At 51.2% G+C, this 22,179-nt stretch overlaps 6 protein-coding genes across 9 annotated transcripts in view; 2 read left to right on the top strand and 4 right to left on the bottom strand.

Annotated features, from left to right (window-relative positions):
* The window catches only part of ACOT8 (acyl-CoA thioesterase 8), a 12,051-nt gene extending 10,306 nt beyond the window's left edge, over nucleotides 1-1,745 (bottom strand). Inside the window, exons 1-2 of the mRNA XM_032419720.1 lie at nucleotides 1,542-1,745; nucleotides 110-246 (exon numbers count right to left, since the gene is read on the bottom strand). Of these exons, the coding sequence (XP_032275611.1) occupies nucleotides 110-246; nucleotides 1,542-1,660 (256 nt within the window). The 5' untranslated portion in view covers nucleotides 1,661-1,745. The remainder of the gene's footprint in view (nucleotides 1-109; nucleotides 247-1,541) is intronic.
* A 209-nt stretch (nucleotides 1,746-1,954) lies between these two features.
* Nucleotides 1,955-13,400, top strand: ZSWIM3 (zinc finger SWIM-type containing 3). The gene is made up of 2 exons (XM_032419728.1): nucleotides 1,955-2,320; nucleotides 10,994-13,400. The coding sequence occupies exons 1-2, from the start codon at nucleotides 2,166-2,168 to the stop codon at nucleotides 12,942-12,944; spliced, it is 2,106 nt and encodes a 701-aa protein (XP_032275619.1). The 5' UTR covers nucleotides 1,955-2,165; the 3' UTR covers nucleotides 12,945-13,400.
* LOC116641788 (elongation factor 1-beta) lies at nucleotides 3,722-4,763 on the bottom strand. 2 transcript variants are annotated; one of them, XM_032419733.1, is made up of 2 exons: nucleotides 4,095-4,763; nucleotides 3,722-3,877 (listed from the first exon to the last, which is right to left on the bottom strand). In XM_032419733.1, the coding sequence occupies exons 1-2, from the start codon at nucleotides 4,656-4,658 to the stop codon at nucleotides 3,764-3,766; spliced, it is 678 nt and encodes a 225-aa protein (XP_032275624.1). In that variant the 5' UTR covers nucleotides 4,659-4,763; the 3' UTR covers nucleotides 3,722-3,763. The 2 variants fall into 2 exon arrangements, with proteins under 2 accessions (XP_032275624.1, XP_032275625.1); XM_032419734.1 differs by having other exon boundaries at nucleotides 3,722-3,883; nucleotides 4,101-4,763.
* Nucleotides 13,401-14,254: 854 nt separating the features above from the next.
* Nucleotides 14,255-17,301, top strand: ZSWIM1 (zinc finger SWIM-type containing 1). 3 transcript variants are annotated; one of them, XM_032419729.1, is made up of 2 exons: nucleotides 14,255-14,614; nucleotides 15,564-17,301. In XM_032419729.1, exon 2 carries the CDS (start codon nucleotides 15,698-15,700, stop codon nucleotides 17,066-17,068), a length of 1,371 nt encoding a protein of 456 aa, XP_032275620.1. In that variant the 5' UTR covers nucleotides 14,255-14,614; nucleotides 15,564-15,697; the 3' UTR covers nucleotides 17,069-17,301. The 3 variants fall into 3 exon arrangements, with proteins under 3 accessions (XP_032275620.1, XP_032275622.1, XP_032275621.1); XM_032419731.1 differs by having other exon boundaries at nucleotides 14,255-14,818; XM_032419730.1 differs by having other exon boundaries at nucleotides 14,255-14,883.
* A 116-nt stretch (nucleotides 17,302-17,417) lies between these two features.
* On the bottom strand, nucleotides 17,418-20,181 carry SPATA25 (spermatogenesis associated 25). The gene is made up of 2 exons (XM_032419735.1): nucleotides 19,210-20,181; nucleotides 17,418-18,824 (listed from the first exon to the last, which is right to left on the bottom strand). Exons 1-2 carry the CDS (start codon nucleotides 19,262-19,264, stop codon nucleotides 18,193-18,195), a joined length of 687 nt encoding a protein of 228 aa, XP_032275626.1. The 5' UTR covers nucleotides 19,265-20,181; the 3' UTR covers nucleotides 17,418-18,192.
* Nucleotides 20,182-20,429: 248 nt separating this feature from the next.
* Nucleotides 20,430-22,178, bottom strand: NEURL2 (neuralized E3 ubiquitin protein ligase 2). The gene is made up of 2 exons (XM_032419874.1): nucleotides 21,425-22,178; nucleotides 20,430-20,663 (listed from the first exon to the last, which is right to left on the bottom strand). The coding sequence occupies exons 1-2, from the start codon at nucleotides 22,164-22,166 to the stop codon at nucleotides 20,548-20,550; spliced, it is 858 nt and encodes a 285-aa protein (XP_032275765.1). The 5' UTR covers nucleotides 22,167-22,178; the 3' UTR covers nucleotides 20,430-20,547.
* Between the last annotated feature and the right edge of the window lies 1 nt (nucleotide 22,179).

Here is a 22,179-nt window from a genome sequence, read left to right as displayed (position 1 = left end):
ACCCCCCCCCCCCCCCCCCCCCCCCCCCCCCCCCCCGCCCCCGGGGTGCAGGAAGAAGTGGCTGCTGGGTCATTAGGGTTGGGCTGGGGATAAGGAGGGGGTAGTTTACCTGCCCGTACAAAGTAGCAGTGCAGGGAGTGCACATGGACGTCTTCGCTCACAGACTTGGCTGCAGCCACCAGGGCCTGGCCCACAATCTGACCCCCAAACAGCCGCTGGCTTGTAGGTACCCAGTAATGTCTTCCTCTGTGGGGAAACAGGAAAGCAGGAAATACTCGGGCTGAACACAGGGCCAAATCCTGCAACCATCACTGAGCCTACAGGGCAGGAGCTCTCCAGGATCCTTGTGAAATCTGGTGAAAGCCATGGACCCTTCTCCTAGGCAAATACCTTTACTCTGCATACAGCATACAGGTAACTTCAGGGCCTTCAAGACTGCCCAACCCTTCTGTGGGCTTCAGTTAAAGATAAGGAACCAATCCCCTTATTTTACACAAAGAGAACAGGAATCAGAGAGGGGAAGTGACTTGAGCAAGGTGACACAACTCAAATATTGTCAATCCTGAGCAGTATCTCCGTCTTTTGCCCCCAAGTCCAGTGTTTCTTCCACTGCAGTATTCCAGGATAAGGCAGAAGCCTCTCAAGGCCGTTAGGGGACCAAGATGAACCCCAAGAGCTGGGGGCAGACCGCATTAAGGCCTGCCACTTACACCTCTCAACTTGGGACAGTCCAGGTCTTCCAAGAACTAGATCTAGAACTCTTAAGAGCCCTGAGGCTTCAAGTCTAACCCTTCAGTGCACAGATGAGGAAACTAAGGCCCCAGAGGTGAAACTCCAGCTTCCTACCACTGAGCCCAGCCCAGTCCAGCCCTAGGTTAGCATTTTGTAATATAATGCATTCCAAGGTAGCCCTCCAGGAAGTTATTTGTAATTCATTAAGCAGGGGGAAGGGAAGTTAACACCTAAGATTGCTTCTGAAAAGCCAGTAGGAACCATGAAGAACAAAACTATTAAATCCCTAGCTACCGAGAGCATTTAAGTGGTATCTGGAAGGAAACTGGCTCAGGCCTCAGAAAGTGCAATGAGCTACTAGATCCAAGTGGTGGAGGGAAGGAGGTCTGTAAGAGGAAAAAGACAGTGAATATGCAAGGAGCTGCTTATAAGTTTTAAACCTGATCAGCTGCGTGCACTTAGACAAGTCACCACCCTTTCTGGGCTGGCTCCCCCAAGGACAGGACTCCTCAAGGGAGGCTGCTGAGAAGGCTATCTCAGGCCACCACTTTATTTGCCCAGATTGCTAGGACCTCCTAGTGGCGGGGCTGAGCAGACCTGGCGCACAGAGGGAGGAAGCTAGGGCAGCGAGGGCAGGTCTGTCGGGGACAAGTTCTCTCCCAATCGCGTCAGAGCCTGCATCCCGCGCAGAGCCCATCCTCGTCCAGGGTGCTATCAGCAGGGGGCAACGCGGTGCCGGCAGTCGAGATCAGAAGCCTCTGTCCCAATGGGGGGGGGGGGTGGGGTGCGAGCCAGATGCGGCCGGCTACCTGAACAGATCCTCGTCTAGCGGCTCAAGGTTGAGCACGCTGGTAACCAGGACGCTGCGGAGGTCCCCGGGGGGATCGCCGCCGCCCTGCTCGTCCTCTGGAGCCCGCCGGGACGACATACGGTTCACTTGCTGCCGGCCACGACACTGCGCCGGACCGACACGAGGAGACCGGCACTGAGCGCGGAGCGTCTTCCGGCAGCTTGCTCCAGTAACCGGAAATCCCCTGCCAACCCTGAGAAAGCGGGATCCAAGTTATGATTGGCCGGTTCTCCTGTCAGTCTTCGCGAGAGGCTGCCTATCTTTCTCTGGCGATTGGAGAAAATGAGTGCCAGTCTGAGAATCCCGTGTGTGATTGGGTGTGACTGTGAGGGGGCGGAACCTGGGACTAAGTAATAAGGAATGAGTGTAATTTTTTTTCTTCCCCTCTGTCGGAGAGTAAAGACGCCCCCAGACCCATATATCTCGCTCAGCCATAGGGGTACTCCTAAGCTAAGGCCACTCAGTTGGGGCCGACCCTTAAGGCATACTGGACACACGCCAGCCTGTAGACCCTCAGAGTATGACCTCTGAACCCTGGTGTTGATCTTGGGACCAGCCCCTGGTGTGGGCTCAGGGGGCGGCCATGGAGCTGGGCAGCTGCTTCAAGACCTACGAGGATTTCAAGGAGTGCTTCAGCGCCTACAAAAAGGAGAACAGGTGCTCCTTCATTCTCAGGGACTGCGTCTCCGTCCGCTTCCACAACCTCAACCATGGCACCTCCATCCGCGAGGACATCCTGTAAGGGCGGGGCAGGAGGGTGGGGAGGAGGCCGGACTGTCTGTCCCCTGGAGGGAGGCCTGGAGGAGGAGGGAGAGGGAGTGCAGATGGGCCCTGGTCTCGAGCATTCAACAGGCTCTAAGCACCTGTCCTGTCCCTGGTGAAAAGAGCAAAACCCTCACAGGTATCGCTTTTTGACCACCCACTTCCCCTTCACTCATTCACTCCATTACAGCTTTCCCGGAATTCCCGGAATAACTGCAGTTTGCCCCATTCTTTGAGCACCTTCAGTATCCCTCATACAAATTACTGTCTTCACAAATAGGTAAAAACGCCTTCGCGATGATTTCCTTCGTCAGTGTTCTCTTGACAAAGCAGTTAACGCGTTCAGTTGTTGGTTAGTTTGTGCATTCATTCGTTCATTTTGTACACGGTTCTTGAGCTTCTGAGATTAACAGCCGTTTTTTCAAACACTTCCCATGCCCCAGGCATCCTTCTCTGTAGTGTGCATGCTTTACCCCGCAAGGCTGTATTGAGAATTATAGATAAATGCTATTTTTCCCTTTTGGCAGCTGAGAAAACTGGCTGAGAGGCTAAGATAAGGGTTGACAACTCCATTGTCTTCAGGGCTCAGGTGAAACAGCCCAGTGTAAGAAAGTAAGGAATAATGAAATAATAACAGATACCAGGTCTTTGTAGCAGGGACCACAGAGGTGTGACTGGGGCGAAATGGAGAGCAGGCCCTATCTAATCAACTCCAGCTAATGGCCACCAGGTGAAAATGAAGAGCCGGTGTTGCCAGAATTGGGGGCAGAAGTCAGAAATCCCGGCTTTGGGTCAGTATCTCCACTTTTTAAAAATTGCAAGTCAGTTCGAATTTGAACACACTCTGTGGGGGCCAACTCAAAGTACTTTACGGGCTCCCTGTCTAAATTACGTTAGATGGTTAAGGGAGAGGGGAAGAGCTCTTCTTGAGTCTGTTGGATCTTGATTGTTTTTCAGCTCAAAATAATCCACATGCCAAAGTGGCAAATTCTGGGGCAGTCTGCCCTGAACCCCATCAGTGGTTAAAAGGGAGAGCTCAGGAGTCAGAAAGATGGGCTTTACCCTAGAGTTTGGGCAAGACTTAATTTCTATGGCCGTTTTGTCCTCTGTAAAATGAGGTGGATGTGGAAAAGAGTAAATAACAAAATGCATGTAGGAGCAGAAACGTGGTGCTCTGTAAGTACTCACCGAAGTTGTTAACTAGTACATGTTAGAAAGTGGTACTTGGACTCAGTACTTTGAGAGGCAAATGTGCTGTGGGAATCAATCACTAAGTGACCAAAAGTCCCATTCTGCTGGAAGAGTCTATGATTTTTATACCCAGTTTCCCCTCTTTATTTATTTATTTATTTATTTATTTATTTATTTATTTTTGTCTTTTAAGCTTTTATTTAAGGGCAATGATCTATGATGTAGATATTAGATCTTATTAAAAGCAGCCACATCCATGGACTGCACATAGTCCTCAAAAGCAGTAATCCGCTCCTCCAGCATATCTGTTCCAACTTTATCATCTTCCACTACACACTGTATTTGAAGTTTTTTTTTTTTTTTTTAAAGATTTTATTTATTTATTTGAGACAGAGAGAATGAGAGAGAGAGAGCACATGAGAGGGGGGAGGGTCAGAGGGAGAAGCAGGCTCCCTGCTGAGCAGGGAGCCCGATGCGGGACTCGATCCAGGGACTCCAGGATCATGACCTGAGCCGAAGGCAGTCGCTTAACCAACTGAGCCACCCAGGCGCCCTGTATTTGAAGTTTTTTAATTCCATATCCCACTGGAACTAGTTTAGAAGAGCCCCAGACCAAACCGTCTGCCTGAATGCTTCGGACACACTCCTCTAGTTTTGCCATATCTGTCTCATCGTCCCAAGGTTTCACATCTAGTAATATGGAAGACTTGGCCACAAGTGCAGGTTTTTTGGCTTTCTTTGACTCATACTGTGCAAGGCGTTCCTCTCTTAGCCTCTTCGCTTCTTCACTTTCCTCCTCATCATCAGATCCAAAGAGATCAATGTCATCATCATCTTTACTATCTGTAGCTCCACTTCCTGTGGTGTCTTCCACATTAGCAGGGCCATACTTGCCCAAAGCTTTCTTCACTCCTGGAAGGCTGGCCTTCTCCTTTTCGTAAGACTTGATGTGATTATACCAACGGAGGGCATGATACAAGTCGGCAGGTGGGGGGCCGGAGACTGCTTCAAACACTGCCACGTCTGCTTGTGACGGCACATACCCCTCGATGTAGCTCTTGTCCGCTAGGTAGTCGTTGAGCACCTGGAGACCGGCGGGGCTTTTCAGGTCTCCAAAACCCATGCCGTCGGCTGATCCCAGGAACCGGGTGGCAGCGAGGGAAAAGATGAGCAGAGGTAGTCGGCGCCTAGCGCTCTGCGGCTCCGGAACACTACAGGAACCGCCCCTCGAAGCCTCTTTTTTTTTTTTTAAAGATTTTATTTATTTATTTGAGAGAGAGAGAATGAGATAAAGCATGAGAGGGGGGAGGGTCAGAGGGAGAAGCAGACTCCCCGTTGAGCAGGGAGCCCGATGCGGGGCTCGATCCCAGGACTCCAGGATCATGACCTGAGCCAAAGGCAGTTGCTTAACCAACTGAGCCACCCAGGCACCCCTCCCCTGTCATTTTTATATATGGCTGTTGTGTTTTTCTTTTTGGTATGTCTTTTGGGGATTGATATTCTTCGAATAGTCCATGGAGTAGTCTCCTGTCTCTTTCCATTGCTGTTCAGTTAAATACCTACCTTTTTCGGAACATATTTTTGGACCGCATTCCAGACACTCTACTAAGAACTTTACAGGCATTGTTTCATTTAATCCTCATCACACTCTTTGAACTAGGCCCTTATTATCTGAGTTTTCATTTTCCATGTGTCCATAGTCACAAGGCCCAGTAGGAAAGCAGATGTCACACAAAAATCTTGCTAATAAAGCAGCCACTAATAAAATTAGTCACTACTAAATAATTTCCTGCTTATCCCTACCAGTCCCATTAGCATCTTTGGCACTCAGCTTCTGGCTAATCAACAGATGTGGTAAACATCAGGATAACATAATGGAAAGAAAACTAATTGCAAACTGAAATTACACATCTCCCAAGAGTTGTAGGACTTAGTGAAGTCTCTGAAAGTAATGATTGCGAATTCCTTCCATCACGTCAGCCCGACACCCATGAACAAGGGAAGAAGGGAAATCAACAAGGCTGATGATGTGATAGGAATTTGACAAAGGATATGCATAGCAAAGAATTAAATTAGACCCTTGGGGAACCTGATAAAGCCCAGGAATGTTTCCATAAAACTGACCTTTCCATATTGTAAAAGTGAGACAGTAAATAAAGCATCATAGTGTTTGGGGGAAATGCACCAGGAAAAAAAAAAAACCAACAGTTGACACTATAAGTCATGCTTTGATTATTTTAAGAATTGGTATATGCTGGGGCGCCTGGGTGACTCAGTTGTTAAGCATCTGCCTTCGACTCAGGTCATGATCCCAGGGTCCTGGGATCGAGCCCCGCATCAAGCTCCCTGCTCGGCGGGAAGCCTGCTTCTCCCTCTCCCACTCCCCCTGCTTGTGTTCCCTCTCTCGCTGTGTCTCTCTCTGTCAAATAAATAGATAAAATCTTAAAAAAAAAAAAATTGGTATATGCTGCCATTATAACCTACATTTTGTTAAATATATTTTTTTAAAGATTTTATTTGTCAGAGACAGCACAAGCAGGGGGAGCAGCCGGCATGACCCTGAGATCAAGAGTCGCATGCTCTTCCAACTGAGCCAGTCAGGAGCCCCTGAATATAATATTTTGGCTGCAATTAACTGAAAACTCTGATTCAAAAATGGCTTATTTCTTAGAAGCCCAGAGGGGACATTTGAAGGTGACTGTTTCCATGGCCCAGGCTTTTTGTTTCTTTCCATTCTGCCATCCTCAGGTCTCAGCTTTGCCTGCAGGAAGGCTCCCCACATGGCACAAATGCAGGGGTCATGTCCAAAGGGAACAGTCTTCCTTGGTTTCCTGCAGATTTCCTATCATGTTTCTTTCTCCAGAATTGGGCCAGTATCCATGCCCGTTCCTAATGAGATTACCTTAATTGGCTTAGACTAGCTCTGAAGTACTTAGCTATGTGGGGGAGGAATGGCAACCCAAATTAAGTTGGCTTTCTGTTAGGAAGGAAGAAGGGGCTAAGGGCTGTTGAGTTAGTAACCTACAGATCCAGTCACAACTTTTTAAATGAATTCACTTTTAGTGGGTCTGGTTGGTTTTGAATGAGGTACTGACTTTTCATAGACCAGTACTCTTGTTATTCCCGTATTTACAGATGAGGATTTGGGAGACTTAGAGGAAGTGAAATGACTTGTCCAGGTTCACACAGCTAATACGTGGTAGAGCTAAAACTTAAACTCAGATCTTCTGACTCGGAAGTCTTGTTCCTAACTTAAGTTATATTGTCTAAAATGACTTTACTCCACCTATAAAAATCCTATTCATTGCTGAAGGTGTGATTTACACACAAGGACACAAATCTTATGTAAAATTAATCAGAAGCCTTAGTTAATTTGTGCCAGGCCCCAGAGAGTAAATCACTCCTTGTTCAGTTCTAAGTATATTGCTTGTACCTCTCTTTTTTTCTTTTTTTTAAAGATTTTGTTTATTTATTTATTTGACAGACACAGCAAAAGAGGGAGCACAAGCAGGGGGAGTGGAGGAGGGAGAAGCAGGCTTCCCACGGAGCAGGGAGCCCAATGCGGGGCTCGATCCCAGGACCCCGGGATCATGACCTGAGCCAAAGGCAGACGCTTAATGACTGAGCCACCCAGGCGCCCCGCTTGTACCTCTCTTGAATTATTCACTCAGTATTTCACTGGCTGCCTGTGTGAGCCTCTCTCTGCTCACATAGACTTAGTGAGTGGAGACATCTAATGAGTCTGTGTAGCCCTGTAAGCCACTAGTAGAGTGTTCAGTACATAACAGGACTTGGTAAATGTTTGAAATTAAACGAAGGACTTTTCGAAGTCATAGTTAGGAAAAGGAATAGTGCTAGGACCAGAAGCCAAGCGTTCTCATGGAACTCTCCCAGTGGTCTTCCTAGTATACTTCTCATGTTCTACAAGGAGAACTTCCTGTGCTCCGCAGTCAATCATTTAACATTCATTTGGTCCGCATGGTTTGAGCACCTGCTGTGTGCTAGCTGTGGGACTGGGCACTGGGGGCACACTGGCAGCACTGTCCAGTAGGGAATACAGACACCTACAAAGTGGATGGGAAGCAAGGCTGGCTGACTCCCTTCCTCCAGATACTGGTTGAGCGGTCTCAGATATAAGCAGTAAGGGAGATTCAGAAAGGTGTGAAACCTTGTGCCTGTCTTCCAGGGCGTCAATGCATTAAGCCGTGAGACAACTAAGTACAGATTAAAATAACTGCAGTACTCAAGTTCTTAACAAAAGATTTGCATACTTTACTATATGTAGGTTATATCTCAATAAAAAAGATTAAACAAAGCAGGGAAAAAACAGGCTTCAACCTAGTACCCATGATGTTTGAAATGCATGATGCCAACAAGGACATTATGTTTAGAGATCTTTTTCTTTTTTTAAGATTTCATTTATTTTTGAGAGAGAGAGAGCACAAGCAGGGTGAGGGGCAGAGGGAGAAGCAGACTCCCCACTGAGCAGGGAGCCCGATGTGGGGCTCAATCCTGGGACTCCAGGATCATGACCTGAGCCAAAGGCAGACGCCCAACCGACTGAGCCACCTAGGCACCCCAGTGTTTAGAGATCTTTAAGGAAGTTATTGAACCTGACTAGTGTGCTGAGGGTAAGAATGAGTATTCCAAGAAAGGAGAGAGATTTTGAAAGCAGACAGGCAGTATAAGGGTTAACTACACAGCCTGTAGCCGAGCAGGCTTAGTTCAAATCCCAGATTCTTACCCTTAAGGACATTTTTAAGCCTGTTTCCCCATCTGTAAAATGAGGATAATAGAACCCCTTTCCTAATATAAAATGGTGCGTGTTAGGGGCTTAATATAGCCTGGCATATAATACCTTAATACATGTAGTAGTGGTAGGAAAGAATGTAAACTATTGGGTAACCTATTGGGTATAGATGTGGAAAAGGAGGAATTAAAAAGAATGCCAAGGTTTCCACCCTCGGAGGTACAATCGGTCATTAATGGCACCAGGAAAGGTTTGAAAGACCTTTATGGTTAGCATTCGCTTCTTTTTTTAGACTAACCTAACAAACATGCACTAAGAGCACGTGAAGTCAATCTAATGTGATGAGCTAGGGCTCTGCTAAGATGTTGAGCCGGCAAAAGGGTAGGGCCCAGTCTATGGACTTGGGGAAGGCTTCCTAAAAATGATGTTGATGGTTGCATGTAGTCCTGAAGGAGGAGTAAGCTTTGAGATGAAGGTAGGTGGGAAGGGCATTCCAGAGAGAGACAAACACGAGCAAAGGCAGAGAGGTGAGACACAGCATAGTGAATACAGGAAGTTGTAGACAGTTTGTCTTTCTAGGGCACAAAAAATAAGATGGTGAGGGGGTGGGAAAGGAGGCTGATGAGATAGGCAGAGGCCACACCTCGGTCACCACTGACTGGCCTTGCCTACTACTGGGCTGCGCCAGCCCCTTCCTGGCCCTGAGCTAGGGATGGTGTTGCCGCCCCAGCCCTGTGCACACAGTGGGTGCAGGCATTTTCAGCCCTGGGCCACTCCACCCTGTTACTGCAGGCCTGACCTAGCCTGTTTTTCTAAGCTTACCCCACAGGGTGGGCAGACAGGACCAGCTAGATTAGAGTGTTTGGGAAAGGGTTAGTGAGGTGCCCAGGCTGTGTCACGTCATGCCAGGGGCTGAGATTTTTCCCCCTCTCCTGATTGCTAGGACACTCCCTGAGGAGGCAGGGGTGTGACCCGTCCCACCCATGGTCTATGCGTCATTCATTGGAACATCTTTGATAAACATCTGCTGAAAGAATAGCATTGTGTTAGATGCTTGGAATACACTGAGAAATAACTCAGTCTTGCCACTTGATGACAGCCCCATCCAATTGTTAAAGTACTTTATAAACACCGGAGAGAACGAGAGAACGTCACAAGGCATAGGAGCTGAAGTAACAGTAGCAGGCTTCTATTTAGCATAAATAAAAGGCTGAACCAGGCTCTGGGCTAAATATTATGTCTGAGGCTTCTTTAATCCCCATAACCATCTTTTTTTTTTTTTCTTTAAGATTTTATTTTTTGGGGCACCTGGGTGGCTCAGTTGGTTGAGCGTCTGCCTTTGGCTCAGGTCATGATCTCCGGGTCCTGGGATCGAGTCCCATGTCGGGCTCCCTGCTCAGGGGGGAGTCTGCTTCTCCTTCTCCCTCTCCCTCTGTGATCTCTCTCTCTTTCAAATGAATAAATAAAATCTTTTAAATTTTTTTTTTATTTTTAACTAATCTCTACACCCAACGTGGGGCTTGAACTTGCAACACCAAGATCAAGAGTTGCACGCTCTACCAACTGAGCCAGCCAGGCGCCCCTAATGCTCATAACAGTCTTAATAATGCACACAGAGGGGTAGAGTGACTTGCCCAAGGTCAAAGAGCTTCTGAGTGGTGGAGCCCTGATTCATATCCAGGCCGTCCGCCTCCAGCATCTCCACTGTTTAACCACTAGGTATACTGCCACCCAGAAAAGCTTTTAAGCCTTTTGTGTTAAATAAATGCTATGAGTTCAGAGAAGGGAGCAGTTGCTGTGGGTTGAAGACATCCACAAAGCCTTCCTGGAGAAGGTGGGACCTGATTTGGCCTCGAAGCATGGGTTGAATGGGGATAGGAAAAGAGCAGATATTTAATTTAATTACCCCTCTCCTTTGAATCATCACTTTCAGTCTAGAATGGCAAAGCTGACAGGGACCTGAAATCATCTGACCCAGGGGTTCTCAGACTCTCTTAGGATTTGGACATTTTTTTTTTTTTTTAAAGATTTTATTTATTTATTTGACAGAGAGAGACACAGCGAGAGAGGGAACACAAGCAGGGGGAGTGGGAGAGGGAGAAGCAGGCTTTCCTCTGAGCAGGGAGCCCGATGTGGGGCTCGATCCCAGGACCCTGAGACCATGACCTGAGCTGAAGGCAGACGCTTAACGACTGAGCCACCCAGGCGCCCCGGATTTGGACATTTTTGTTGAAATAAAAGATGAATAGAGATGTTTCCTGTGAGAGAGGGCCACTTGTACCGTTGCTGTCTGGAGGAGGAGGAGGCAAAAGCAGTAGTTCCCAAAAGGCAGGAATAAAGGGGACACTTTAAACAGTGAGGAACCAGCTGGCCCTCTGCTGCTGCCTCTTGTCTGTTTTCCCTCGTGGCTTGCCTTACACTGAATCACTGGGAGCTACAGATGGGCCACAGAGGGTGAATGAAAGGGAAAGGAGCGGGGCTTAGAACTGCGGACGATGAAAATTAATGCAGTGTTAGTTGGACAGGGTCTTGACAAAAGAGCTGAACACTTTGGGATTGGAGCGTGAATGTCAGGCTTCCTTCCCTACATCCTACACTGCCTCGTGATCTCTGGGACACCTATCAGCCACTGTATCCCTACGGGGTCTTGTCTTATAAGAGAAAGGGGCGGGCAGTACCTTTCTCACTGTCACCTCTACCTTCCCTAGATATGTGCAGGTGAAATTTGTCTGCATTCGGACTCAGTCAAACAGGAAGAGAACCTCAGAGGCGGACATGTGCCCAGCGTACTTGCTTCTGCGGTACAATGAGAAACTGGATAGACTGTTTATCAGTGAACTCAACACCCAGCATATCCATGTTGACTCCAAAACTGCAAGTCCTAGAGGAGACACCACTGGCAAATCTCAAAAGACAGTGTGCCTGCAGAAATCCCAGCCCGCACAGCCCGCGGTCAAGAAAGACCTTGACCTGGCCGAGAAGTGCCCCGTTGAACCATCATTTTGCTTAGATAAGGTCCAAGCACCCTCAAAGCCAGAGCAGGAGGGCATCACTCCTTCTGACCTGGCCAAGATAGCAAAAGTGATGAAGAACTTTCTTAAGGTGGATGAGGGTTCCATGGCCTCTCTCAGCGTGGGCAACAGCCAAGACCTGGACCGGCTCAGCTTCCAGAGCAGCAAGATGAGCGATCTGTTCATCCGCTTCCCAGAGAATCTCTTGCTGCACCGGGTGGAGAACGCCCAGGGCCACATCCTTTATGCTTTCTTGGTGGAGAACAAGGAACGAGAGGGTCGCGTGGTACACTTTGCCGTGCTTCAGGCTGAGACAGCTACCTCCGTGGCCAAGATGCTGAGTATCTTCACGGAGTTCAACTCAGATTGGCCCAAGGTCAAGGTGGTGTTTGTGGACCCGTCCTTCCCTCATCGAGCCATCCTGCAGGAGATCTTCCCTGCTGCACGCATCCTCCTCTCCATCTACCACACCACCCGGCTCCTGGAGAAGAAGTTGCATCGGAGTTCAGCAAATCCATCCTTTAAAAGGCTCATGAAGGAAGCCCTCCGGGAGGCTGTGTTCGTCACTTCTGATGCCAGCCTGCAAAATCTCTGTCAGATGTCCCAAGCCTTACTAGATGAGCAGCTCTTCGGCTTCCTGCAGGCCCACTGGTTCTCCTGTGAACTGCTCTGGTACATGCATGTGAGGAAAGGCCTGCACGCGTGTAACACGTACATGGACAGCCTAGACGTGGTCACCAGCAAGGTGTCCAGCCTCTTCCGGGAACAGCAGTGTCTGCTGGACTGCATCCTCCGCTTTGTGGATTATATAGACTTCTTTAATACCAAAGGCTTGAGGAACTTGCCCACAGCTCCTCCCAAGTTAAAAAGAGCCCGGCCAGCCAGCATGCCACCAAAGCCCAAGAAGGCGTTTGGAGTCTGTGGGGGGAGCCTCACCAGGCTCCCCGTGGAAGAGACCAAGCCAGGCCCGCAGCGGGGGCAGCTGCGGCAGCAGCCACAGGTGCGGCCCTCCCAGGGCGGCATCTCCCAGGGCGGCATGCTAGACGCCTTGCACAACAGTGGCTCCCAACTGGCCTATAAGCTATGCCATAACGAGTGGGAGGTGGCACAGAACTCCACCCACCTGGTGGACGTGGCTGGCTCCTCAGTGGACATTCAGCTACTGGAGGATTCTCACCAGGTGAGCAAAGATGGCTGTAGCTGCAGCTGTTCCTTTCAACGGTGGTACCACCTGCCATGCCGGCACATTTTGGCCCTGCTGCACACCAGCCAGAAGCCCGTGGGAGAAGCCATGGTGTGCCGCCGGTGGCAGAAGAGGTACCAGCACCTCCTCGGGCCCAGTGGGGAGCTCCGGGACCCCGTCATAGTCCCAAACACAGGCCAGCCTGGGAGGCAAGGACGGAGTGACATGATTCAGGACCTAAGCAGGGAGCTAGCAAACCTGCTCATGCAGAGCGAGGGGCCAGAGCTAGAGGAGCGCTGTTCCACCCTGCGCAAGATTGTGGACATCTGGGCAGACCCCTGCCAGCCGCCTGAGCCCAGTCAGCAGCCAGAGGACTTCAAGGATGTGGGCCGCCTCCCTTTCCTCTGGGGAAAGCCAGAGGAAGGGGAGGGACTCCCTCCCACCGGAGCCACGATTCATGATTGAAGCACTTGCACTGGCACATTGGACCACAGGCGCCTGTCCTTGGAAGTCTGAGAGCTCAAGGCGGGCGGGACATGCTAGGGGCCCGCATTCTCACCAGGGTCTTCCTAGGTAGGGCTAGGAAGATTGTTACAACGGGGGGGAGGAGGAACCCCACTGGGTGACAGGTCCTTTGAATCCACCTCCTTTTCTGCCCTACCTTTGTCATTCCTTGGGAGCCTCCTTCATTGTCAAGGCCAAAGTTATCTCCATGCTGAAAGGTCACCCCTCTTTCTGCCCTGATTCCTGAGATCAGATCTTACTCCCATTAGAGAGATGAACTCCTGCCCCAGGATAGGGTGAGACAAAATATACCTGGTAAAAGGACCTGTTTTCGGGGAGGAAGGGACGGAGGGTGACCTTGGCTGTTGCTGCTCTTTACGAAGATTCTGTTATTTGTACTTATTTTTTTTCATAGTAAATAAAGGTTGTGTGTTTTTAATAAATAAGCAGGGGAACTGTGTGCTGCTTGCACAGGGAAGGAATCTAATGGGGGTTGTGAGTTAAGCTCCTGCTGCCTTAAATTCAAAGACTTAGCAGTCCACCACCAACTTCATCCTCTTCCTACCAACCAAGGCTTCAACACTGATTTCAGGCTGCCTAAAATTCTAACAGGAGGAGGCCAAATAGCTGTGGGGCGGGGGGAACCTGAACCCTAGACTCCATTGCCTGTATTTGCTGGGGGGACTGTGGGCAAGTTTCTAATTTCTTTGACCCCTGGCTTCTCATCTGTAAAGATAAGTGTTGGCCTGTTCTAATCCCAATTTATCCTCTAGGTTTATATAAACAACATTTTCCTTCCAGTTCTAAGCCCCAACATGGACTTCTGTTGTTGCTAGTTTGTAATCTTAATCACCTAAAACCTGGGAGCTACCCAGCTTTCCCAGATGTCATCTTCAGGGGAACCAAGGTCAAAGGTGGCAGTCAGTCTTGGCTCCTGCACTAGTCTGCCATGACCTCAAGTCACAGCGCCATTCTGGATCTCTTTCTTATGTAAAACACTGGAGGGGCTGGGGCTGGGCAACACAAGGTTCAGCTCTCACAAGATCATCTGGATTTCCTCAACTCTAAGCGCTGGGCCCCTGACCCCGGATGGAGAAGTCAGAATCTGAGACCTGGGCCTCAGTTTCCGCATCAGGCGGAAGACACAGTACAACCACATAGGCATCCTTTCCTACCCGACCCACCCCCACCCCCACCCCACCCCCACACACACCCACCCGGGGCTTTGGAATTTGATCAGAAAAGAAAGAAAAATCCATAAAGCACTGCCATTTATTTTCCTTTTCATTTTCGGCCTCTGAGGAGTTTCCACAGTAACACGCCCTTCCAGAGCCTTCTCCCCAGGCGCGGGGCTTCGGAGTTCCAGCCTCAGGGCTCAGGCTCGCCTGGATGCTAGTGTCCTCGGGCTTTCATTGGTCACCGCCAGCCGAGCCCCTCGTAACCCTAGGAACAGCACCCGCCCACAAATCGCCGGGCTACGATTGGTCTAGGCCCCTAAAACCGAACGCGAACTCTTCCGGCCATTGGCCCGAGTCACGACGAAGCTGGTCCCGCGGTTGGTGAGCCTAGAGGTCAGTCAGAGTCAGAGGCAGGGTCAAGTAGGGAGAAATGGCGACGGAGCGAGGCAGTGGGTGAGTGATTTCTGAAGGGGTGGAGGTGTGAGGCGATTGACGACCGCGGTCAGCCATGACACAGCTCCCAAAGGGGTGGGAGGTTGACTTCTCTTCTGGCTCCGGCCGTAATCCGAATGGGAACGTCTGACATCTACAGCCTCCCACCCGGGTTAGAGGTCAGAGGTCAGAGGCTGCGTCCCCTCTCTGGTGTTTGGACCTCAGGTACTGTGGAAAGCAGTCAGGATCCCGAGCCAAAGACTCAGCTTCCAGCCACTTACGGAGTAATGGTGGGCAAGTCATTTAACCCCTTTGAACCTCAGTTTCTCATCTGTAAAATGGGAACAGTAACCCGGTTTGGGGCCAAATAGAGGAAACTTTTAACCAGAGTACTGCAGTTAATAGAGGGATTTATGGAGAGGCAGGAGAAGCCATGCACATTTGATAGCCCTTGTGCGTGGTTCAAGGGCGTGAGGCTCAGAGGGAGTCGCTGACTTGCCCAGAATCATACAATTTGGGGGGCAATTACAGTTCTCTTATATATACTCGGACCAAATGGAAGAATGGATGCCAAGTGGTAATCTGTAAATATAAAGTGCTAGACAAATATTTAAAATGCTATTTAAGGTGGGGGCTGGGAGACCATATGCAGCTCTAGCCTTCCCACCCGGTTAAATCTCTGGGAACTGAATCTTTCCATGGCCAGTTTATCAGTTAGGTCTCAGCTCCAACGTCATCCTCTCTCCCGACCCAGAGGGAGCTTCCCTGGCCACCTTAGCTAAATCTCTCTCCCTCCCCCAACTTACTCTCTGTTACCCAGTTCTGTGGTGTTTGCCTGTTATATCTGTTTACATGTTTATCATGTATCTCCCCCAGAACAGTGCTGATACATAGTCAGCAATATTGTCTGGATGAATAATCGAGGAGCCAAGCCCCTACTGTCTCCTTAAAATTCTATTCCTCTCCATAGGCCCATCTTTGGAACAAGATCAGGGAACTACATTCCAGCCTCAAGCTTCAGCTTAGTTGGAGCTTGAGATCCTGAGAGTCTCCTGGCAGAGAAAGTATTTTGACCTTGGCATCTAGACATCTCCCATCTCCCCCATGGCCCTGACAATGCTGAATGAGCTCCTGATTGAGGACCCAAACCCACCTATGCTGCTGTATCAGGTTAGCGAGACTGCTCAGTTAGATACCGTCAACTACCAAAGCTGCTTTATGCAAGGTGTCTTTGCCCATTTCCCTGAGATCTTATTTATCCACCGGACCTATAACCCAGTAGGCAAGGTGCTATATACCTTCCTGGTAGATGGACCTCGGGTGCAGCTGGAGGGTCATCTTGCCCGGGCAGTGTACTTCGCCATTCCTGCCAAGGAGGATGCTGAGGGCCTGGCCCAGATGTTCCAGGTGTTCAAGAAGTTTAACCCAGCATGGGAGAGAGTCTGTACCATCCTGGTGGATCCCCACTTCCTCCCGCTGCCCACCCTTGCGATGGAGTTCCCCGCAGCCGAGGTCCTGCTCTCAGCCTTTCACATCTGTAAGTTCCTCCAGGGCAAGTTCTATCAGCTGTCCCTTGAACAGCCTGTGGAGAGGGTGCTCCTCACTTCGCTGCAGAGCACAATGTGCTCGGCCACGGCTGGCAACCTGAGGAAGCTCTATACACTCCTGAGCAGCTGCATCCCTCCGGCCCAGCTGCCCGAGCTCCACTCACACTGGCTGCTCAATGACCGCATCTGGCTGGCCCACCGCTGGAGAAGCCGAGCTGAGAGCAGCCGCTACTTCCAGGGCCTGGAGATCACCACCCGCGTCCTCAGCCAGCTCTTCGGCACCACCCCATGTGTGGAACAAGGCATGGCCTCTCTGCTCCGATACATGCAGCAGAACGCGGGAGACGAGGCAAGCTTCAGCCTGGGCCTGAGTCCCCAGAACAGTCGCACCCCCTTAGACGTCAGCCCCGAAAGCCCCAAAGCGGAGCAGCTGGTAGAAGCCCGCATCCAGCGCTCCCTCAATGCCATCTGCACGGGGCCGGCCGCCCAGCTCTGTCTGGGTGAGCTCGCTGTGGTCCAGAAATCTGTGCACCTCATCGGCTCCGGCTCGGAGAAGGTGAACATCCAGATCCTGGAGGACACCCATCGGGTGCAGCCCCAGCCCCCTACCAGCTGCAGCTGCTACTTTCACCAGGCCTTCCGCCTGCCCTGCCGCCACGTCCTGGCCATGCTCAGTGCCCGCCACCAGGTGCTCCAGCCCGACATGCTGCCGGCCCGGTGGACGGCAGGCTGTGCCGCCGGTCTAGACAACATCCTGGGCAGCAAGTGGAGTGAGACGCTGGATAAGCACTTGGCTGTGGCTCTCCTCACCGAGGAGGTGGGTCAGCTTTTGCAGCACTGCAGCCAGGAGGAGTTCGAACGGAGGTACAACACCCTGCGGGAGCTGGCCGACAGCTGGATCGGCCCTTATGAGCAGGTCCAACTCTGATTAACCCTCCGTGCCCAGAGATGCGCATGTACGTGTACACACTCACATCCACCCCTACACAAACACACACTCACACTTTTACACTTCCGTGGGCCTGCCTTCCAGGAAAGGACAAGGGCCTTCTATTCTACCGTAGCCTGTTACCTAAAATGTGTCTAGTTCCTAAGACAGGAGTCAGCAAACCTTTTCTGTAAAGGGCTCGGCAGTAAATATTTTAGACTTTGCTGGCCACAGTCTCTGTTGTATGTTCTTGGTTTGCTTTTGTTTGGCAGCCTCTTCAAAAGCTTAAAAACCATTCTTAGCTCCAGGGCCTTAGAAACAGGTGGCCCTGCTCTAGGATAAGACTGGGTGGAGATCAAGGACAGGGGTTTGGTAACAGCTTCCCCAGTCATTAGATGACTCACCTGACCCACAGAGGAGAGGAGGTGGATCCCAGCCTTTGTCCCCTGGCCCCCACCTGAAGGTCATTAAAGTCAATGTTGCCTATTCCAGCACTTGTCTTGTCTTCTAGAAGGCAGCAGAGCAAATATCGTGGAAAGAATAGACTTTGGAATCTGACACTACATGCAAATCCCAGTTCTTTCTCTGCCTGATTTTTGAGGCCTGACTGTAGCTTTTACTAGCTCTGGGACATCAGGCAAGTCACCCCTCAAAAGGCTCAATGTGTTCATCTATAAAAAAGGAGATCCTCACAGCATTGCTAAGATTAAAGGATGCATGTAATGGGCCCGTGACCAGTGGGTGCTCAAATAACTGTTCATTTTCCTTCCTTGTTCTTGGTCTCATCACTTGCCCTCAGCTGGCTGGGAAATGTAAGGCAAGGGGAAAAATTCACATTGCCTAGGACTTTGTACCAGACATCTTGATCGAATCCCAAAACAATACAAAAGAGGCCTCCACTCCAAGCCGGGCCCCTACCTCAGGTAATTTTCATTACACCATCTCCTAACTTAGTGGTGTCTGGAGAAACTTCCTGGGGTCTAGGCCCTGATGAAAGACTTGTATTGACCAGAGTGGCTCAAAGAACCCCCTTATCCCCATCCATGTCACAGGCACTCCCAATTCTATCTGCCCAAAAACCATACAGAGAAGCCACCCTATGTGTCTGGTGCTATTTCATCCAGCTACAAGCAGGAGCCAGGAGGCTGGCCTCTCCTGGATCTCATTAGGGGCGCTTGCCCAGAGGCTGTGTGGGCACGTGCCTGCTCCCACCGCGCCCCCTCCATGGCCCCCTCTGGCTCCGGATGCGCCATCATGAAAGCTTGAGCCGCCCGGATCAGGTCCTCTTCCCGCAGGCCTGGGACAGGCACAGTGGGGATGCCAGCGATCATCATGGCCAGGGTGAGGATGCAGATGTCAGGCTGGGAGCCGGCCTCCTTCCCCCCTGCCTCAGAGGACGTCGGTAGAAGCCCTGGTGACAGCCCACACAACAGCAGGGGCCCGGGCGTGCCGGGGCCACCCAGGTGGGGAGCTCTGCTTCTGGAGCAGCCATCCTCCCAGCCCAAACTCTCCGGCTGTCTTGCGTGGGGGAATTTGTGGTTGTATCGGCCATACTCCTTCCGCTGCAGTGTCTCCCAGCTAGTCCCCCCAGGGCAGCCCTTGGCTTCCGGCACTGCCAGGGCCAGGCCCCAGGCCTGGGCAACAGGTGCCACCTGCTCAGCTTTCTGGCTCAGTGGGCCTAGTCCACTAGAGGCCACCACCACTGGCTCTATAGGACTATAGAGGCCAAGGGATGAGCCTGGAGAAACAGCCCCACCTGTAGAGACAGGAATGAGATGGAATGTTATTCTTGGTGTCTTTCAGGAGGCCCTGAGGGGCAGGGCATAGGAGCAAGAGCACTGGAAAAGGAGCAATTAAGCCCAGCCCAATAAGGCTGTCTAGTGGTTGGGAACTAGGTGTTTTACTCGTATGCACACCCCCAGTCCCCAACACCGAGTAAGTACTAGAGAAGTGTTTGTTGAATCAATGAGTGAGTTAGCAGGTAGCTACTGGCAAGGACTTTTGGAATGGCTTTCTTCAGAGAATTGACTCCAGGGCCAGCCCAAAAATGTCCAGCAGAACCTCCACTTCCCCAGAGCCAGGAAACAAGTTCTCAGGGAAAGTTATGGTACCCCCTCCAGTTCCAGGAGTCCCTCTCTCACCTTGGCTGGAAGGCAGAAGACCTTGATGAGTTTGTGGAGACGTGAAATAGGACATGGCTGCCCCAAAGCCCCCATTTGTGAGGGAACAGTCGTCTGCCTCCTGTCCTACTCTTTCCACGATTCTAGAATGTCACCTCATAGTCCCTCCTCTTTACACCTGGAGCCCACCTCACAGCACTGACCTGTTCATTCTAGAACCTGTATATGACAATGGCATGGGGTTAAAAGAGTGCTGGACCAGGAACTGGACATCCTAGGTTCTTACCTCTACCTTGGGCAAGTCACTTGGACAATTTTGTTCCTTGATACTCCCCTCTGTAAGGTGGAAGTAATGACTACCCACTCCCTCACCAGAAGTTGTGAGGATTAAATGAGATTATCTGTAATGGAAGCAAAGGATCAGAGATAGAAATAAAGAGATGAGTGCTTTGTGCTCTGCAGTATGAGAGGAGTTCTCTGCACTCATTCCTTTGCTGTGTGACTTTGGAATACATTGCCACCTCTAGGCTTCGTTTTCCCATCTGGAAAATGAAATCGTTGGTCCAGGGCACTGGGTCTCATGCTGGGATGCACATTAAATTCTCTGGGGAGCGCTTAGAAATCCTGATGCCCAGCCTCGTCCCAGACCAATTAAATCAGAATCCCTGGGTCAGACCCAGTTAGCAGTATTTTTCAAAGTTCCTCAAGTGGTTATAATATATGCCAAAGTCAAGACCTCTATTCTAGGGGAATCCTCCTCAATCCTGGCTGAGCTTCTACAAAAGAACAACGTCTAGGCCTAATCCTCCAACAAATGGAATGGGAATCTCTGGAGATGGTGTTTGGGGCATCAGCTCTTTAGTTTATCCCACATAATGCTAATGAGTAGCCAGGCTAGGAACCAATGGTCTAGGTGATGTCCATAATGCTCTGTCTAGGGGCACCCGGGTGGCTCAGTCGGTTAAGTGCCTTTGGCTCAGGTCATGATCCCCGGGTCCTGGGATAAAGCCCCGCATCGGGCTCCCTGCTCTGTAGGAGAGGCTGCTTCTCCCTCCTTCTGCCCCTGCTCCTGTGCTCTCTCTCTTTCGCTCACTCTGTCTCTCAAATAAATAAAATCTTAAAAATAAATAAATAAAAATAGAATGCCCTGTCTTGCTCTGACCTGCTAACCCACAGCGATTCTAGAAGAAGTGCCCCTCACGGACTTCCAGGGCAAGGAGACCCTCCAATGATCGGTGTCAGCATCGGCTGTGTTTATTTCCAGGCCTGGCTGGCAGCAGTATGGCCAGCTTCAGACCAGCCACAGCTCCAGGGCCAGGCCACGCTCCCGTGGCCCTGTTTCAGGGCGGCTGCAGGCCTTTACTCGTACTTGCAGAAATCCTTAAGTCCTTTCGGCAGGTGGAGCCCATCAATGGCCAACCGGTGTACCACGCTCTTCTGGATGACTAGGCGGCACAGAGTCTGCAGGGATGGCACTGTGGAGAGAAGGCTGTCAAAGGCAAACTGAACTGGAGGGGGGTTCTGAGGCTGAGACCCAGAAGATCTAGGTCCTGGTTCTCCCTTTGTCATTAACTTGGGCAAGTCCCTTCTGCTCTCCAGGTCCAGCCTGTGTCACAGGGCTGTTCATGTGGTTGACATAAGCACCTCTTTCGAAACCTCCACAATGCAGCAGCCCTATTTCTATTTTAACCCTCCCTTAGCAGCTGCCGGGGTACAGGCAACTGCCTGATTCACCTGTGCACGCCCATCCTCCAGCACAGGTCTGACACAAGAGTGGGTTCTAGTTCACTGAATTCATAAAATGATCAGAGGTATAAATAAAGGGTTTAAGGGGGCAATAAAGGACCAGATCTCACGAATAAGACACTCTCAATCTGAAGCCTATGATGCCTTTAAACTGGTATGCCCAAATCTAGGAGCATTTGTCTGATAAAAGAGCACACAATTTTCAAAGCAGCCCGGGTGTAACAGTTTAGAATCCCTGCCCTAGGTTAATACAGAAGATACTGGCAAAGCAACCTAATGGATCACAGCTGAGATGGCGAATCGGAGGCCCAGAGCCAGGGACTGACTTGTCCAAGATCCCAAGCAGAGGCAGAATTTGAAGTCAGATTCCCCAACTTCTAAACTAATGCTGGACAGACCAAAGCCTTGCTAGCTGGTTTGGGAATCCTAGCAAGTTCCTGTCCCCGCACTGGGCCAGGAGGGGTCGCTGCTCAGGGGGTGGGATACCTACAGCCATACTCGAGCTGGACCAGGCGCACGCTCTTGGTGGAGGCAAACACGTCCACCACTGCGTAGAGGGGCCGGGCTGCTGGCAGCCCCCGGGCGCTGGGGCCCATGTCCTCGCCGTTGATGACGATGTGCATGTCGGCCGTGCCGTCCGGGCGCGGGCAGAAAAGAACGCCCAGGCGGCTGCGGCGCGCGGTCGGAGGCAGCACGTTCAGCTCATACAGCTGATCCAAGAGGTGGCTGTAGAGCCCGGGCCGGCTGCGACCCACTAGGCGGTCGCGGGGAATGCGAAACTGCTCAATGCACAGATACGGTTCCACCAGGAGAGCTGGGGGGCGGCTAGGGGCCAATGCCTCTGCCTCCGGGCGGTCCTCCCGGGGCACGCGGTTGTGATGGCGCGTGATGGCGAAGACCCAGGTGTGGCCGAGGCTGACCAGGTCGGGCAGCGAAAACTCGGGCACGGCAGCCAGAGTGGCGGGGTCCAGCGCGGTCAGGCCGAGGCGCAGGTGCCCGCACCAGCCCAGCTCTTTCTCCTCGATCTCGACCAGGAATACCTGGCCCGGGGCCAGCGGCTCGCGACTGAAGCATACGCCGTGAGCGAAACTCTCCACGCGTGTGGCCCGCGTCCCGGAGGGGTCCACGCGGATGTTGGCACCGTGCACCTGGTGGAAGCGGGTGGGAGGGGGCTCGGGGTGCGCGGATCTACAGGCCGCACCCAAGTCCACGCGGTCGGAGACGGCATCCATCTCCCGGCCACGG

This window comes from Phoca vitulina, unplaced genomic scaffold, assembly GCF_004348235.1.
Source record: "Phoca vitulina isolate PV1807 unplaced genomic scaffold, GSC_HSeal_1.0 scaffold22, whole genome shotgun sequence".
Taxonomy (NCBI): domain Eukaryota; kingdom Metazoa; phylum Chordata; class Mammalia; order Carnivora; family Phocidae; genus Phoca; species Phoca vitulina.
Note: the sequence above shows the minus strand (reverse complement) of the source record. Positions and strands in the feature narration are given on the sequence as shown.